The sequence below is a fragment of the Bombus vosnesenskii genome, unplaced genomic scaffold (assembly GCF_011952255.1).
Source record: "Bombus vosnesenskii isolate JDL3184/JDL3185 unplaced genomic scaffold, Bvos_JDL3184-5_v1.1 scf7180000013304, whole genome shotgun sequence".
Lineage (NCBI taxonomy): Eukaryota > Metazoa > Arthropoda > Insecta > Hymenoptera > Apidae > Bombus > Bombus vosnesenskii.
Window position 1 is genome coordinate 4,200,254 of NW_022882953.1, and position 19,927 is coordinate 4,220,180.

The window sequence follows — 19,927 nt, forward strand, 5'->3', positions numbered from 1 at the left end:
CTTGATTATTCAATTACTTTGGTGATCTTTGCGAAGTTACGCTTTCAATGAGTATCTTGTAACTGCCACATACATTTCCGAATCTGTTTCATATTTTACCAATATAATCGCGATAGTTGTGTCTCATTACAGTACCAATGAGATTTCAAAATGTTTTATATAACGCGCATGATATATTTATTTAAAAAAGACCAACGATAGCGGACATATCAAGTTGATAATAGATTAGGTATTTTTTAATTCAAAGCCTCGCAAATGTTTGGAAAATGCAATAAAAAAGTTAATCGAGAGATCGTAAGGGTTCGCTAAAAATGATGACAAAGTACACAATGATCAACGATAAATGTAAGTATTATTATTACAGGCTTAAAGTTAATGTCAAAAAGCGACACGACCTATGTCACGGCCATAAAAAGTTTTCAGGAGCGCTCAAATACTTTCGTAAGCCACTGTACCATAAACAAGAATAGGAAAAAAAGTCGTCATTTCGCAGTTGAGAATATTCAACGCGGAAAACTCATTTTTAATGTAACATTCGCGCTATGCGCAATTCCCGGGCACGTGTAAAAGGGGAAAAAGAGGGGGCGAAGAGAAACACTCGCTCGTTCGGCAATCGATAGATCGCGAGTTGCAAACCGGCACGCGCGTTGGGAAAAATTGGCTCGCCTCGCGGCGTGGTTTCCTGCGTTTCAATTAATCGAATTTCACCGATGAAATATCAAGACAATTCGCAACGCGCGCTCACTGTATCCGTGGCTAATTGAATTACATTCAACGACCGGCCCCGGACCTGCTAGAAAATAACGCGCCACGCCGCGTTTCCCCGAGATCTCGTATATCTTTCGCGTAATTAACGAATCGATTATGCTGTCGGGCGACGAAAGGGAGGGAATTTATTCCCTGTGAAACATTTGCTTAGAATCGTTGGTCTACGGAAAACGATCTATCGGCAGATTATCAAATTTGAAAAACCGATGCCTAGATAAAAATTGGCAAACTTTCCGAGTGAAAAAAAAATATCCGTGGAGATTCGAATTCAATGTACGTTTTGTAGAGGGAAAATTGGAATTTACGTATTTTAGGGAACTTTAATACGAATTTAAATCGGAATTTGATTTTTTACTTCAGCTTTTAAGCAAGAAATTTGAAAACATTTAAAGCCCGTACTCACCGTCTACTTGTTTTATGTTGTTTATCGTAAAACGTGTTATTATATCCGCATCAACATTTTCATAGCTTTAATGTCTAGAGAGATATTGTCATACGAGCCTCAAACTGATCAATTCCATTTTTTAGAAATATACCAATTTCACATTATACACGTACAAAACTAGTATTCGATGTCTCAAACAAGAATTTCATTTTCGTAAACGTATTTGTCGTAAGAAGATTGCATAAATAATTATCAATTCGAAGGAAAATTTCCAGAGATAAAGTTTGTAATAGTCATTCTTCTATGCATTTTAATTTACCGACTTAATCAGCATAGCTTCCGACCAACTCATACAGAGAAAGGTTATCGAATTTGCGCCACTTAAACATCTTGCGATGCAAACTCTTAACGAAATACAGTTACACTTCGATTTTTGTTACAGCGATTACTTTATAATCTGCGAATAAAATTTCTCTAATGGTAAGTGTAAATTTACGGCAAAGCCGACCTTTTTTCACCTCATAGAACGCTACGGTACGCATTAATTTTGAATTTCAATTACGAATTGTCTGCGCGAATAACGTTACATTTTTCGGTCTATTTCATCAGTTTCCCTATGTTGTATATTCTTTCCTTTTATTTTTTGCCTTAAAAAGACAAACGAATAAAAGTTTGCACCACGCCAGCACCAGCACCACATAAATAGCTTTATAAAGCGTAGAATGTCCGCTAAAAGTCGTTGCTCGGTTTTACGGTTCGTCTAGCGATTCGTCGAAACACGTCGAATTAAACACGCGAAGCAGCAGAAGAATCGGCTGGATTCCCGCTGGTAAATCCATGGCCGTGCACTTTTGCTTGCGACACGATTATTTTTATCGATCCGCTGCCCGCGATTCCGGATCGTTCGAGCGTGTTGGAGACGATACTGATAACGAGGCGAAACGATTGTCCGTTTCAGTATACGGACCTCGGCTACACAACCTACCCTAATTTATCGAAGATGGTGTTCGCCATATTTATGGTCCTGGTGCCCATACTGCTGTTGAATATGCTGATTGCGATGATGGGCAACACTTACGCGCATGTGATCGAGCAGAGCGAGAAGGAATGGGTGAAGCAAGTAAATATTTGTACAGCGACATAATTAATTGATGATTTCATAGATTAACGTGTCCTATTGTTTGCTATCCCTTGGGTTCTGTATATCATACGTTTGCGTCGATCTGCAGGTCTACAGATAGAATTAAGTGTCATACACGTGTATTTGAATGTCGTTGAAGTATGATTAAATATAGTTACGTAAATTTTAAAAAAATTTATATATATATGTGATAAAATTGATATATCGATGAAATAGTCATATTATAATCGTAGTATACACGTGTAACGAAGAATTTGGTAAAGGTCTTATTTTCAATGGCTATCACTTTTAACATATATTCTGCTTATTTTTAATTTAAGAATTAATTAAGAAATTGAGCTAAAATGTCAGAAAATTTTAGAAGCAGTCCATTATAGAGCGTTTAACTGGTTGCAGTGGGCGAAAATCGTGGTTTCTCTGGAGCGTGCAGTCGCGCAGAAAGATGCGCAGAATTATTTGCAAGAATACAGTATTAAACTGGGACCTGGAGATGACCCGAACAACCCCGCCTCGGAACAGCGCGGAGTCCTGATTATTAAAAGTAAATCGAAAACCAAGGCGAAGCAACGCAAAGGCGCGGTGGCTAATTGGAAGGTGACGTGTTTTCCTCTGTTGTTTCATTTTTTTTTTTTTTAAATAGGTTTTAACGTCGCATCAACTACAAATATGTGATTATCAACGACGATAACGAGTACTAAAAATATTATGGGTGTTAGATTTTGTTACACATATAACATAGTGCTTTTTAAACAGGAAAAAACATGCTGAGTTGAGATCCATGTTCAAACCTATGTTCAAACCTATGTTTCTCCTTGTTTTATAGCCATCAGCTTTGTGCTTTAACAAGTATGTTTAATGGATTTTTGTACAGTAACGAATCGATTTAAAGGGTTCGGATACGTTTCAAACTTTCCGAAATCTTCGTTTTAAGCGACTAGAATAACAAGAATAACCGGAGTAGCGTTATGAATTTTTATCAGCTGTATTTCTTGCACGATCTTTTCTTTATCTCAATATTACAGTATTTCCAAGAAATTAGAATAAACGCATTAATTTAATTTGCATTCTCTTTCTCTCTTCTTTTAAAAACTAATTCCTTTACACCTTATTGTTTTTAATTTAACTTCGATATTACAGGATTTTTTAATGAAATTAAAATAGAAGTATAAATGCAGTTTGCCTTATCTTCCTCTTTTCTCGTAGAATTTCTACACCGAAATTTTTTAATCTCGTTACTCTTAATTTAACTCCTTATGTTTAATGCTTCTGCTTACAGCGCGTAGGCAAAGTGACGATAAACGAATTGAAGAAACGTGGTATAACAGGAGAGGCGTTGCGACGAGTCATGTGGGGCCGAGCATCTTTCTCCACTCCTGTCAGAACAAGGTAATATCAAGTCGCGTTCATTATAGGACAAAGGAAGTGATAAATGTAACATCGAGATCGTTAATTGATTCGTTAACGGGGGCCCACGTGGGGTCTGAAACCATTCTGACCAGTCTGAACCATAAATTGTCTAGGCTTAATGGAACGCGATACAATTGACCTTGCACTTGTGAAAGTTAATATGCAAGGCATCAAGGTTACGAAATCCGATATTAACGTCAGTAAATGCGGTGCATTCGATATTGATAACATGAGGGGCATGACACGTGATTCGACAAACTATTATCTCCAAGGACATGATATTGGTCGACCATAATGCTTGATAGTGTCATCATTCTGAATACTCCTGTCATGGTATCACACGCTGAAGGCACTGGAATTTCTACCAATTTGTGCTAACGAATCTAGTATAATATTATTCGAGATAATATTTGGAGTTCAAGGCCTAAGAGACTAAATCCTGAGGATTGTAGCTGATCAGCTATATAAGGCGATCTACTTAACTTTATCACCTAGAATATTTTGCTTGTTTTTGATAATATCAAGGAATATTTCAGGATACAAATCGAATAGTTTCGAGGAGAGCATCATTTGGCATGATTAGTTTATTCAGTGGATGAACGCGTAAATGATATATGATGGTTAGCGTTGTTTCTTTAAGTGAAATCATATAATTTAATAAATTAATCGATCCATTGCGACATTCTTGATAAAAAGGTGTTAACGTATTTCTATAACCTGTAGTCGGAAAACTATTAGTTCAGTAGATATTTTAGCTTTAATTTGTCAAATTTAAGGTATGAAAGGCAAAGATAACGAAAACACTGGAATACCATTTCGCGCTTTCCCTTTGCCTCTCATACGTCAAATTTGACAAATTATAGTTAAAATATCTACTAAATTAAAGTATATACGAATAGGTAATAAACAGATTAACACTTTTTTTGTAGAGACACGCTAAGAGAGTAATACATGCTAATATATTAAAATATATATGATTCCGATTTAGAAAACATCGATATTCCTGTGCGCGTTCACATATGAAAAATGCTAATTATGTGAAATTACGTTGCTCTCTAAACCATTCAAGTTGTACCTGGAACATATTTTAATATTATCAAGAACAATATTTCAAGCAATACAGTTAGTTGAACAACCTTATACACGTGACTTGTTTCGAAAGCATTGAGTAGACTACGGATATTTATTATACAGCTTCATAATTCTAGAAAGATAATTAAAAAAGGAGTGGAACCTAGATAGAAAATTGTTTGTTCTATTACATTGGATATTTCATATATATTTCCTTATTACTCGTACTCTGCATTTTTCCATCTTTAAATTTAACATAAATTCATTCTGCAAAATTTTAGAAAAGTTTAAATTCGCACAGAATTCCGTGGTCTAATCATAATGGTACGGTATTGTATATGTTTGTTGGTTAGTAAATATTAATATGCTCATATTGTATAAGTATGCGATATTTTTTCATTGGTTCTATAATTCGGGCATTACCGATAAAAATTTACGCGAGTTTGATAGCATTCGATATCAGACAACTGATATTAAGAACGTCTGCATCGGACTTCAATTTTAATGGCACCTCATTGCGGTTGATTTTAATAAATGTCAAAGAGTAGAAATTAGCTTGAGAGTAGCAGAGCTTTCCACCAAACCTTACTTATCAAGATATTTTATTTAGGTCGGCATTTGTACTCGATGCTCGAACTTTTAAAACGACGAGACTCGTAAATGATCAGACGGAACGATATCAGATGATTTTAATGCTCGAAAGTCTTTAAACGTTAAAGCTTGAGCGCTCGAAACTTTACGCGTATATTTTACACAATAAATATTACGAGTTATAACATTAAAATAAGGTGGATATTAAAATTCTTTTTTACAATCAATATTGACGTATTTTGTAAAATATTCACATATACAGAATTCATGCATATTCTATTCAATTCCAATTTTTCATCGCTATTTCTAACTTAAATATTCGGCGAAATTTGGAACGCAGTTCATGAATTTCCAAAATATCGTATTCGGTCTCGTTCGAATTTCACTTTTATGCAGTAAATCGCATTGATATTCGGCTATCATAGTGTTGGAGAGATTGTTGAACATATTTGTTTACGATAGAGTTAACGAACCGATTGCCTTATACCGAGTTAAAAAACATTCATTAGTTTATTTACTAAATCCGTATGAACTTCCTGCGTAGTAGACGACAAACTAAATAATGTAATCAAATTTTTTACGTATGAAGAATGTTCAGACACATATACCATGTTGCTCTTTATGTGTTGTTTACGCGCTTTAGTAAATCGCTAGAACAAGTTTTATATCACTAACTGACGTCGTAGAAATAACGCTCGATGTATCAGCGTCGTTGTTGACTTCACTGATATCAAACATCGCTGATGCAAATGAGATGCGAGGAAAAAAGAAAAGCAAGGAAAAACGGGTCTCGAAATAGGCAAATTATTAAAGTAAACTGTAAATTATATTTAAATTATTAGGTTGCCCGAAAAGTGTCTTTCTTTCGTAAACGTGTTTTTTTACAACAGTGCACCTTTATAGAAACGTGAAACCAAGTCTGTGAAATGTCGCGATGTTTATCTCAACAGAACAAAATGGATCGTACGTAATTCGACAAAATAATATGAGGTGTAAGTGTTGTCCGTGGTAATTGTAACTGCTGGCTGTAGATGTCGCTGCTGGGGTACTGCTGTTTTTCTTCTAATTTAAGAATCGTGGAAGAAAAATCGGACTCTGGCCACCGGGATTTGAATCCGGGTCCCGAACGTTCGTAACCTAAGGCTCTAACCACTGCGCTGCCATAGTCCGGTTCTAGTTAGTGTTGAGCGGTGTTATTTTGCTGTCGAGTGCCGTTACAAATATAAAACAAGAAACGTTGTGCGTCTATTATTTCCTCATAAAACGAAAGAAATTTCTCGGACAACCTAATAAATTATAAAGTCCCCAGTAGCAGATGCTATTTGAATAATACCGAAGGAGAGATAATCAATTTCTGCGCAGTCCAAACACTGCCGAGCCTCAAGTTTCAGCGGTTACGGCCGGTTTTGGAGACGCATTGACCGCAGCGCTGGATGTGATGGCGTTCGCCCACGATCTCGACTTGTCTACTGCTACGGAAGGAATTCCGACCAACATCGGCGCGAAGCAGTCGAAATCGAAGACCACCTGCAAGGATCAAGCGAAATCGGCGACGAATAATCAGGAGAAAGGGTCGACGGACGTTCAGCAACAACGGAAACTAACCACGGAAAATCTGGATAATCTGGCGAGCAGTCATAATGATATTGACAAAACATCCAGCGAATTTGTGGCCGTTCGCGAAATGAATTCGAAGAACGCGAGTCGTAAGTAAAGTTATTGTATTAATTAAAAAGGAATTTTATGAAAAACTATGAAGAAAAGTAGTTAATACTGTACGCTGGGTATTTCATGTTCTTAACATTTTAATATAAAGTGATAACATAGAATAATAATAATGATGTGCGAATATTCTGATATTTCTATTTTAATTTTTATATTTTTAATATTTTAACATAGAATAATAATAAGACGAATAATATAAGAATATTTTATGACTTAGAAAAAACGGTGAAATTTTAAATAGCATTGTTAACCTCTTACGAGGTAAAAGCTTGTTTTAATCTCTTGAGTATTCGTTAAAATACAACCCCTTTACATTCACGAACAGGAAATATCGCTAAATATAACAATACAATGTTTTAATAAAAATTTTACCAACTTTTTATTTTACGATATATACAACTGAATATTGTTTTGTGTAAAAATGGAGTTAAAATTCAATATCGTTAATCCTATAGCATCCACGGGCGAGATGTTTTGTGAACCGATTTTTACAGACATCGCGCAAGATATTTCGTTTATAAATGAAAAAGGTTTTTTTTTCAAAAAAAAAGTATAGAGATATTGAAAGTTGCAAACAATTCGATAAAAAAAAGAACATTATTCACAATGGGCACAATATAGCGATTTCTATCTCGACAATTTGTTGAACCAATCCTAATCTGTAATTCAACGAAAATTAAAATATTTCCTTTCCTTTTGAAAATGTGCGACAATAAAATTGTTTATTTTGATTTTTCTTTCAAACGATGCACTCCGTCAATTATAAACAATTTCATTTCTTTATAGTTTAAAAAGGAATGCAGGACGAATTATTCTTCTTTCTTTGACTGTCTCTACGTGTTCTTCAATTTGTTTATTAAAATTTGATATATCTCCTACATATAATCCAAATTTTGTGAGTTGTTTCGAAGCTCTATAGTAATGGCAATCGAATCAAACTTATGAATGTGCATGAATTTTTGTTAGCTGCACATAGGTTTTTACTTGTCGGATAAATTTCGATAATAAAACCAAGTTCCAACTTCGATGTTATCCGTTAGAAAGTAATATCAGGGCATGAAATAATTGGTAATTATTAAGTACAAATTATTTGATATTGAATTAAATTTCGAATTTCAGAACGTACATATATAACTGAACAGACCAAAGTAGAAATATAAATGTTGCAGCTTTTCGCGTTATTAGGAAATCTCACGAGTTTGCTAAGTAGAAGTCGATTAAATCTTGCGGATTCTTCGCTGGATGTCTCTTTTATGTCTGCATAATGATCCATGTATTTTAAAACCGAACACTTGTCATTCAACAACATCTTAAATTCAAAAGCTTGCAGTTTCGATCTTAATCACGATAATTTGGTTATTAAAGCGTAAATGAAACGAGAGACTTTATTGATTAACCTGAAAAGTAGTGCAACAAGCATTGGATAATTTATGGCCTTTCATCCGTTAAGCATATGATTATCATAAATTAGCAAAGTTGTAACCTAATTTCCTTCGTTAATCAAATATTGTAATCCTTCAGTATTCTTCAGCGATTACTATAATATTATACCTCCTTCCATTAATTATCACTTCTGTTTCGAGGTTTCCATTAACAAAGAACATTATCAATTCATTAATTGTCATCTTCGGTTTCTTCAAGTTTTTATACAACTCTACGTACATTTTTATTGCTTTTTACTCGATATAATCAAACTATGCCAACTCTACAAGATTAAACTAGATTGTAACCATTATATCTTGTATATTACACGTATTGTATGTATAATGTGTAATGTAAAAAATTTAATATACGTGTGTATTTTATATCTTTTCCCAAAAAAGATAGGAGCGATACGAAAAAATAATATTTGTATTTATTTAAAGAATTATTTTTGCATATAACAACGTAGCTACTTTGATATTTACAACCATACAGACTTTTCTGTTCAAGTTTACCTTAATCCACAATTCTCTCAAATTGCAGATATTGCTACTCGTATTATTTTCTTACGAGTTCGCTAATTAGGTAAATATCAATGAAACCATAAATGTACATTTGATTAACGTTTCGAACAGAAATATTTCAAATATTTTTCAGCGGCCTCCGACGTTTCCGCCTTTCTTGTTTCCGGCGTCCTTGATCTCGTTTCCGCTCATGAGCAACAAAACAAAATGCCGCTGTTTCAGGCATCGCTGCACAACAAGCATTTCCCATTTTTGGCCTGAAAATAATTCACATTCGTCAGGATTTAACGCAGCTTGGCCAACTTTTATTATGCAGCTTGCTGTGCGCAGGACGTTAATAAAACTTGAAAACGAGCTTGCGCATTGAAATAATGAAAACTGGTCTATTTGCGACAAACAGAAGTCTGCATGGACGCAGAAATTGCAATTTTTAACAACATCAATTTTTAAACAAGTAAATTTAAAAATAAAGATAACGATATAGACAACGAATTTCTTTTTTTCAAGAGAAAGATTCCTTTTTCTCTTTTCTCTTTTTCGACAGAAAGATCAGCAACAATTGATATGTTGTTTTCATTCGTATATGTATACGGTTTCTTTTTGTCGGATATAGATCGTCAAATGTAAAAAATTAAGTTTATTAAAAAGTTTCCTTTCGTGGATTTGAAATTTGTATCTTCGTTGTTATTTCTGCTCATACGCATTTTGGTGAACGATGTTTGTTTCGACCACTCGCGGTAAGACGCGATCGCAAGGAAGCACGTCAACGGGAGTCGTAAATTTCCGTTACGATTAGATAATCGACGCCACGAAATGATCGATCCCCTATTTCGATTAGGATAATAGAGGTAGTTAAATTAAATATGACACTGATATAACAAGTTATAAATCACAGCTTATTCCAACAACTTTGTAAAGAAGATAGTTACGCTGGTGCGTATGTATAAGATAAGTAAGTGACTGATCTAAGGGTGTAAGCCCGGTCAAAAGGATGTTGACTGTTTGAAAAAGATGGAAAAGTAAGGTTCGGTGACGATGTTGTGGCGGAGGAAAGCTAAGGATGGGTGTGTCTAGCGCACGGGACCATCGGCTTTGTTGATGACAATTTTGGCTAGGAGAATGAGGGAAATAGGCTTCGTTGTTAATTAGTTGTTTGCTATGATGGTGGGTGAGGAAGGATGTTAACCGCCCTCGAGATAAAGTTGCTAGTGGGAGGCCTCATACGTGAGAAAAGGCAACTTTTCCGTGTCAACCCGTGGTGGACAATAAACTTTAGGAAACAATTCAGTGGAAGAATATCTATTCGGTCTGAAGGACCTTAACTAGAAAATTCCTAAGATTTATGGAGAGTACTTGAAACTATTGAGGGTACGCAGTAAGGATCTGAAGATATCTGACTGCAATCTTGCCCGCGATGTGTGGCCTGGTTTAGGTAGAGTGTCGCCCGACGTAATAATGTTTATACATTGTTTAGAATTGTTTGAATTTGAATGAAATAATTTTCTATATTTCTGAGAAACTGCAATTTCTTTGAACGAAACAGTGCTGGATTGAAACGTTTTGTTCAAAACAATTAACAAATTACGGTCTTCAGAAATGTTTCTACATGATGGAAATCCGTTTGCATTTGTTTAAAATTAATTTTTTAGTTACTTGTTAAGCAGCTAATTAGTATTAATACTTCTTTTAATCGTTTTTTAAACTGTCTGGAATCAGGTACTTATTTTACGTTTGTTGTTTAATACATTAACTTGATAAAGTTTCAAGGATGATAATAGTGTAGTAACAATAAACAAATATCGATAATCACGCGATGTAATGTATAATATGTATAAGAATGTAACAATTTTATCCATATTTTCAATGCATTTAACTTTACTTCAGCAAAAATGGAACTATGTCCAAAAGAAATAAAAATTGCTACAGCATAAAATCGAGTTCAGTAAAAATGGAGTTGTTGAAATTTTCTCTTTGTAATAATCGCAAACGGAAAGGTTTTTCGTTTTTATCCAGAGATACGTCAACTTACACAATATTCGAGCAGTGTCTAAAGAAGAATATATCAATGTTATTAATATTATTTATAGATATAATAGACTTCGCAAAACGATGAATATTAAAAAAAAAAAAACTCAAAATATACATATTTATCCTAGATTCGAGCATGGCCGAGGATTTTCAGGATCCGCTTTTGGAGCTTGTGATTGCTTCCGAAAATACGGACGATCCTGAAACGCTGCTGAAAATAGCGGAGCGGGCCGCGGCGAATTTCGAAGTGGAGAGCAGTTCGAAAATAAATCTGCAAATTTTGGAGCAATTCACGATGACTAAGCTACCTATGGAGGAGAAAGTTGCCGCTACAAAGAAGCAGTACTTTGTTGAATCGAGTGACAACGATTTTGGTGGTAATGACGAACTACTTTCCGTAAAATATTTCTTTGATATTCTAAGAATTAATCAATGGCATGGTCGCACACTAATTGCCTATTACTAAACGCGCCACTGATTGCATTAAGTGTAATTGTTACTAGGCGAATTTGAATCAATCATCTCTGTACATTTGCGTCTTACATAATTTAATCTGCAAGCATCTCATCAAATCGAATTTTATTTTTGCTTTATTCCGAGCAACGAAACGAATAATACCAGAGAATTATTACAAACCATCAACATTTTAAATTTATGTTTAATATTTAACATGCATTTATACGCATATAATCAAAGTATTAAAAAGCGAAGCGATCTCTCAACGATAATTTTACAATGAAGATATCAAAGAATAAAACCAGCAATGGCCGTGTGGCCGTAAATTTTGCTGGAGAGTGTTAAGCGCCACGCGAATTTCATGAAAATTGATTGTCTTATCGCAGGCGACAACCTACTCGGAACCGAGGCCCGTCTACGCAGAATAAGATCAGCGAACAACAGATTTATCACGACACGGAGACGGTCGCGGCACACCGATGACGACCTGTCATCTACGTCGTCCACATCCGCCGACAGAAATCCTCAATATCAGCCATTGCTCAACGGCCCTGAGAACTTGGCGAGCCGTCAAATCGAAAGTCGAGAGAGCTCTATCGAAGCAATTAAGCCGCAAGTAAAGCAGAACGGGTCATGCGATTCAGTGAAGATCAAGGTTCAGAAGCGTCGACCGAAAACGGCGAGAAATAGGTAGCTAATTCATAATGAAACTCTTCTAAATCTCTTTTTGTCTTTTAAATCATTGATAGAATTAAACTTTAATTATGGAATTAAGGATTAACGTACTTTAATAGCTATGCAACGTAAAAAGGTGAAAATATTTTTGAATAATTTACATCCCTAAATCAAAGTCTGTATTTCTATAGAGTATAAAAAAGTTAAATAGATAAGAAGCGGGACGAAAGGGGATGTTTTTCTAGGGACGACATATCAGTAAGATTAAAGTACTGTTATTTGATTTTAATTAGTATTGTTAGGATTATCCGATTATAAGTTTCTCCCTATATTTACCTGTCCTATCTTCTATTTGTTAGAAAAAGTCTACTTTAGCCTTTAACTACGGACCACTTAACTGTTAGAAGAGTCTGTATTTTCATTTCATTACTACAATCTAGCAAAGGAGCTTAAAAAATTCAACATTTGAGTACTTTTAACCGTAAAAAATCTATATCAATGAATATATATATAGTTATAGATTAAAATATCGATATTAGAGTAATATTATATTATTGTAGCTAAAGGTTAATCTAATTATTCGACGTAATTGATAAAAACCTGAGATTCGTATCAAAATTACTATTAAGAGCATCAATTTCGCAGAGCTTGCCTTACTTCCTCAATTAAGGTGGTTCATTACGAAAAATCTATACTTACCAGAAAGCAATATTAACGTTTGATATTTCAACGCCGTCGTCATTTTCCTCGATCGTCAATCCCATTACCCGTATCCAATTTGAATCTCCCGTAACGCGAGCGTCATCGGGCATCTAACAAAGCCATACACACGTAACAAAACAATTATCACTTAAAGAACTGCTAAATGGAAATCCGTGGTACGGCCGAACTGACTTCTTTGGACTTTAATGAAATTTCATCGAGCCGCCGCGTAAACGCCCGTCAGAGAAACGATAGTATAGAAAATACACAATTTCCTGGCCCGGCCTCGAAAAGTAATTACAACATAATGGCCGAGTTACAACGTTTCGTGGCATTCGTGTTAAGTCACGGCTCGGATGTATGTACAGCCACGCATACGTATACCGGACAAAGGTATATAGAATCAGGCTGAAAATACTAGAAGCACTGGACAACACTATCAACAATCGATCGTGTGTCGACATACCGGAACACGAGGAACACGCAATATTGGAACATAGATTTCCTATTTAGATTTGTCGAATGTTTCCTTTCACCATTTTCCGTCCGAAGTCAGAAAACAGACAGGTTCGCTTCCGCGTATAAAACACGTACTCATGGATGAAATTAAGAATGGGTTTCGATTGTTTTGCATCGGTGAAATTATACATGGTTCGTTGTAATTGCGTAGATCGTAGATGATATAACTGAGAAAGGAATAATACCGCAGTATCGCTCAAAGGTATGTGGATGCTTGCTTACTTTTAACGCAATTGAATAATTTCGTTATAGAATTACACAGAAAAAGATCCAGATTAATTTTACTCTTTATTATCAGACTGCGGATTTTTATACACTTTTATACTTTTACGAATAGAACTAAAGAAATGAAATTTAAATAGGAATTTGTTTCATCTCTCGAGCATTATAACAAATACTTTATTTTGTGTATTTTATATATTTTTATGTGTTATATACACCATCAAATTTCCCATAAATACATAGAAATCCGCATTCTAGTGATAAAGAATAGAATCGATCTGGATCTTTTTCCGCGTAATTTTGTAACGAAATTATTTGATTCTATCAAAAGTAAGCAAGCGTTTACATACTTTTAAGCGATATTGTGCTATTATTCCCTTTATTCATTATTATAGCTGTATCTCGTAGCATGTTACGACATGATAAAATTTGTTTCTACATAATCTGCGGAAGATCGACATCTGTAAAGTTTTCCTTTCCTTTCAAGAAAACATGTACTTCCGTTGTTACTCCTCATCGAAACACGGAATTATTCTTTTATCATAAAGAATCGGTTTTCTGTTAATTTTATTAAGAATTTAAACGAACATTCCTTTAAGGTGCACAATTTTTCATTGTTCAATTTCCAAGTAATCGTGTTTCAGAACAAAGAGAGCACAGCGAACGAGTCACTCGAAACTATAGACTCAGAGCTGTGATTAATCGTCACAATGAAATCATTGTGTGTTACTCAGATTGCACAGTGCTCGTTGTTACCTCGCGAATAGAATAATACAAGACGTTTTGTTCCAACGTTAGAATAAATCTTACGCATCTGCAGCAGAAGTTTGCCACGCGAGGTACCTATTCATCGAAACATTCTTCTTTGCGGATTATCTGCAAGGTAACCGCTGGAATTTTATGGGCGTGGCAGGATAGAAAATAAATTTCAACGATTATTATTTTCAACCTATCGTATTTTCCTTTATGGACTGAATGAATTAGACACGAAAGACAGTAATCATTTTGTTTCTGAAAATTTAAAAGTTAACCATACTAGTGTAATACAAAAGTGTCGTTGAACTGAAGAAAATTTATAGGAAGTATAGAATCTATCGATTCAGCTTGTGAGCGCTATAAATATATCATTGCAGTTTGAATGTAATTAAATATAATTGTTGCTATAATTATTCTCAATTTGGAAGAATTTTCTTTATCTTATATCTATCCCTTGACGATTGAGCATTATTGAGGATAATGAACTCCTGAAATAACAAAATTGCTTTGTAAAATTTTTCTCCGAAGATGATTAAATCGTAGTTGATATTTTCTTTTAAAGAAAAAGATAACGAATTTAATACTCTAACGTTTTGAAATAATCTATTATTACTAATTATAACTTTATATGAATTTGTTTATAAATTATAGTCCTTTCGTAGAAATAATCCTATGAAACGCGACAGATACTTTTTCCGCGTTATACCATACGCGTGAAAATAGTTTTCTAAACAAAAAGTCGAAAAGAGCGTTACATCCCAAAAACTAGACTCCAGAGCTAGAATGTATTAAGTCTATTTTTTTTTTCAAAAATAACATTTTATATGTTTCCCGCGTCAAAGTCTTCGCTCTTTCCGATAGTAAAAATTTTCTCATCCTAAACTTTTCGTATAATAGCGTAAAAATAACATTCAGTCCGTATTTCGATACAAAGTTCTTGCAACTATGATTTCCTTTGCTTTAAAGTTTAAGAAACATGACTCAATACGCTCTGGTTTTGGATTCCAGAAATATTAAATTTATCTAGCACGTTACACGATGCATTTGTCGCTCTCTACGACTACTAATTCTGCCACTGTTTCGTCACGTTATATAGTTTACATATTTCGTTTCTTAGTTCAAAAATTTCTTACAACTTTTCATTCTGATCGACGTTGATTCGCATGAGTCGCATCACTCGTTCCATCATCGACTTGTCACACGATTTTTATCCGAGATCCTAAAGCAACCAATGGGACGTGGATAACGAAATGATGAATAGCTATCCGAAACAAGTAATGTAAATTACCGTGCGCGAATTTCAAAATTTTCCGCACCGATATGTAATACAGGAGGCGTCTGTTATCGATACAGTTAGTTTCGGTGAAACGTCAACGTCCTCTGTAATTATTCCACGGAACTCGATGCTGCGATAAATTATTAATCACTCGTTAATAATTCTTCTTCAAACGAACGCCACGGGACAACGAAATCGGATCACGACGTATGCACCCGTTCGATAAACAGTATTGGGAATCACGCGAGCGCGATATTGCTCGTGAAAGAAGGGATTTAAACGCGGAACGATCGGTGATATCGACGATTACCAAAGGCAAATTGAAAGTATAGCTTTATTAGGCGGGATAAACGCGGAGTGCGAGTCGTTTCCAGAGCAAATTGAGATTATGCGATAAAAAGGCGACAACGGAAGCGAATTCGTAAATATTGTCATAATGAATTGCTTATTTATCTGATCGGATTATATTGTTTAATTGATTTCTTCCATATTGGTGTATGCAGGGACGTAGTAATAAAAAGTGGGAGGATATTATTTCCGACAAAAAGTATGAATGTTTAATTTCATTTTATATGACAAGCTCTTATTTCGATCATTTCAAAATCAGAGAAACATCGGAACAAATGCACAAGGGGCGAAGTATTGATCACAGTCAACGTCGTTGTTTCTATTATTTCTCGAATCAGCTAAATATGCAATATCGATTTGGAAGTAGAATTGAATAAATTCGAACAAAAGCATTACACGTACACAACGCAATATCCAAAGAATCATTCATTTTTATAACAGCCATTCTTTCACCAGATATGAGCGACATTCAGGTCTGTTATGCTATTGGAATGCGTAGTCATTCTCGAATTCCAATTTTGTCGCGCTTTGATGTAAATTATTTTTCGAAATATTTAAATATACGCGCTTATCCATGGTTCTATCGACGAAGATAAATTTCCAACGCCGTTATCAGCCACGTACTTAACTCCAAATTATTACGCTTCTACCCAGAGCCGCATTTGCCATAAGGCGCATTAGGAGCAAGGTGGGGCCTCGCTCTCTACGTGGCCACATCTTAAAACTTAACTCGGCAACCTAATTAGACCTTGTAACGCCGTTGTTCCTAGGGCTTCTAGAAGTATACATATGGTCTTGCTTCTACTTCCATCATTCAGTTCCAACGTCCTTTATATAAAATTCAACTTCCTAACCCGTAGAAAGAAAACAAGTAAAAAAAGAAATAAGAGAAAACGGAAAGAAAAAAGAGACGAAGACGAAAAGAATAAGAAAATCCTATCTTACCAAGACCTTTCGAATCGCAAGTTCGAAAGAACCCATTCCTCCAATCCCGATCGGAGGCAATGTTCGCGGCGTTAGTGTCCGTGAGCACAGGAAACGATTGACCGTTCGTTTAATGGTTTCTGTTCGGCACGATGCATGCACAGGGTATCACCGAAGGAAATAGAGGAGGCTGGTCCGAGGAGAAGAGAATCGATCGAGCGGAATAAGGCGGTTTCACCGGCGACGTCGCCTACTGATCCGCTCGAACCATGGAGCACACGCGGCATTAAGGACATGAACACGATATTGGCTTGGGAGGAGAATACGCCGGACAGTCCTTAACGAAACTTTACGATATTATGCGCCGTGTACCTCCGGCTGACTGTTCGATCGACAAAATGGCATCAATGGTTTTTGCCCTGGCAGCAAGCTGCGACGCGTCAAGTATTTGGAAGCTCGAGATCGCTCGAAAGCCAAACCGAGATTCAAGCGATATAGAGAATTCTTGAAGGATTCGATGGTAACGTTGAGGAAGTATCGAGAGAAAAAGGGAAAACACAGTCGCTACAAACGGTATTTGTATGCCCATCAAACAAACTCTTATCGCAAGATATAGTTTCTGTTATTTAAATAGCTTCTCACATTTCACTTTCACAGTATCAATGTTATTTGCAGTATTGAGTTTGTAGCTGCCGACTATAGGTATTGGAATACTTATTGATATTTGGTGTAGAATGCTATTCACTGCTTTTATCCTTTAGTTATTTTATTGCTAACCAGTCATTTCGTCCGCAACGTATATGTATTTTTTGTAATGTAAAATATTAAGTAGGAAATGAAATTTGTTAGATTTTTCGAATAAATGTAAACAGTAGGTGTCCCAATATTTATGGTTGGTTATATGAAAGTATTACTAAATCGGACGAAATTTGAAATACTTGGACCCAATTAATAGGTATGTAAATGCCCAAATAAATACAACGATGTACAAATGCTTTTTTGTAGCCACTGTATATTGCCAGTTCGAAGCATATATACATGTAATGTATATAAATACGTACAAGTTTGTTTTTCGCTCAAACTGTCTGGGTACAACGCGAAGTGATGTTATTTCGTGTTATGTCTGTCGTTATTAGGCATTTCACATCTTATTTCAGCGAAACGCAATTTCTCTTACATCGAGTATTGTGTGTAACATATTTCCGTTGAGAAAGACAAAGTGAAAGTTGACAAGAATCTTTTTGATTTCAATTGTTCGAAATGAATTTTATAGAACTTTTGAAAGTTGTTTTAACTTCGTATCGCAAAAGTAAATTGTGATTGAGTTTCGTTAGAGATGTTAGAGAGATTCAGAAACAAACTTGCAGTAATTAACGAATGAAAAAGATATAGGTTTTTATTCGAAAAAGTGGTTCAAACGTTAAAATTGTAACGTCATCAGATCAAGTTCATTTATGTATTTAAGGAACAATAGGATTAAAAATTTAATAAGATTGTCGTCCTTGTACGCGGATGATACAAGGAGCGTTTTTGCTATTCATTTAGTTCGTTAGTTAAATCTCTATAAATGAATAACAAACGTATCAAATGTTCATCCAAGAACACTTTAATCCGATTACAAGGAGTACGAAAATACGAAGATGCTAGGCGAAAAAGCGTTTATTCCTTTTGTAGCGTACCAACATTGACTAATACCATAAAGGACAATGACGTAATGATAAAATCAACAAATAGCAATTTCTTTCTGCAAAAGGATTAATTCTTCGCATTTGTGATCGCAGAAAAAAATCAAAGAACTAAAATTCTTGCTGACGAACGCCACTCGTTTGATCAGATGTTGCTCATTAAACTGTTCTTTGATATGAAAGCATATACATCTCGATAAAGAAACAACAGCAATGAAAAATAAAACTCTAGATATTTTGAAACAAAGTTTTGAAAATTACTTAATTAAAAGCTTTTATAGAAATATTGTATAATAAAATATATATAGTAATTTGAAGCATAGTTTGGGTATCTACGAATAAGCGTTCAGTTTTTGATAGATCAATTTTAATTAAAGATATTGCTCTAGCATATAGATTATTGAAGTTCAAGAAAGTTCAAGTTGAAGAAACAAATGTATCATGATATCAAGTAATTTGGCATTTAAGTAATTTTTAAATTAAATAAAAAAATATGAAGGAATTTAATAAAAAATATTGCACGTGCCAAAAAAGAAAAAGGAATATAAATCTTATAACAGTACGCCCTATTTGACAAATGATCGGAATACTTACACGGGGCTATACAGTTGTAAATATTTTAGGACATTTTGTAGAGTAAGATTCAAATAGCGTTATGTATAAACGATTTTTGCATTAGATCAATTTTCCAGTAGATCAATTTTAAATAAAAATCATTCTAAGATTATTTGTATGGCCATTTCCTAGCGTAGGGATAAGGAAGAGAAGGTTAAGGTTTATACATACGAAAAGTAATGTGAATTTTGATCCATTAAGAAATTTCTTTTGTGTTTACTCTCAAGTTAAAATTCGATAGAAATTCTAATTTCACGTTCAAAAATTCTATTTTAATTTATAATTTGCTATTATTACTGATATGGATCTAAATTATTAATTTTGCTCCCGTTTTTCCCACGTTCGACTTTGAAAGTTTATCATGCACATAACGCTGCACTCACCACTCTTCTATAACTCATCTTTATATTTATTCCAAGCAGAGTGTTATTAAGATACTTAAGAAAAGTTTCCTGCTATTTATAGGAATGAAAGATGTATTGTGCAAACTTTCCTTCTTCAGAGTTACGGTCTTCGAAAACCACATGCAAAGTTACATCGACTTCTTCGTTTAATGATCCAAATGTAATCGAGCTCTTATAACAATGAAAAAAGAAATACGAAACCGTACAATCGCAAATGTTTTTCCTTGGAATTGGAATTTGGAATTTTGAAGTTACACACAAAACGGTATATTTGTACGGAAGA

General features: G+C 34.7%; 1 protein-coding gene across 2 annotated transcripts in view; it reads left to right on the forward strand.

Annotated features, from left to right (window-relative positions):
• The window catches only part of LOC117234299, a 55,572-nt gene extending 36,460 nt beyond the window's left edge, over positions 1-19,112 (forward strand). Inside the window, exons 7-13 of one of the 2 annotated variants that reach the window (XM_033495376.1) lie at positions 2,112-2,273; positions 2,691-2,888; positions 3,571-3,680; positions 6,726-7,069; positions 11,191-11,439; positions 11,905-12,208; positions 17,105-19,112. In XM_033495376.1, coding sequence (XP_033351267.1) covers positions 2,112-2,273; positions 2,691-2,888; positions 3,571-3,680; positions 6,726-7,069; positions 11,191-11,439; positions 11,905-12,208; positions 17,105-17,282 — 1,545 coding nt within the window. In that variant the 3' untranslated portion in view covers positions 17,283-19,112. The remainder of the gene's footprint in view (positions 1-2,111; positions 2,274-2,690; positions 2,889-3,570; positions 3,681-6,725; positions 7,070-11,190; positions 11,440-11,904; positions 12,209-17,104) is intronic. The other variant, XM_033495377.1, reaches the window with a different exon arrangement.
• Positions 19,113-19,927: the final 815 nt, after the last annotated feature.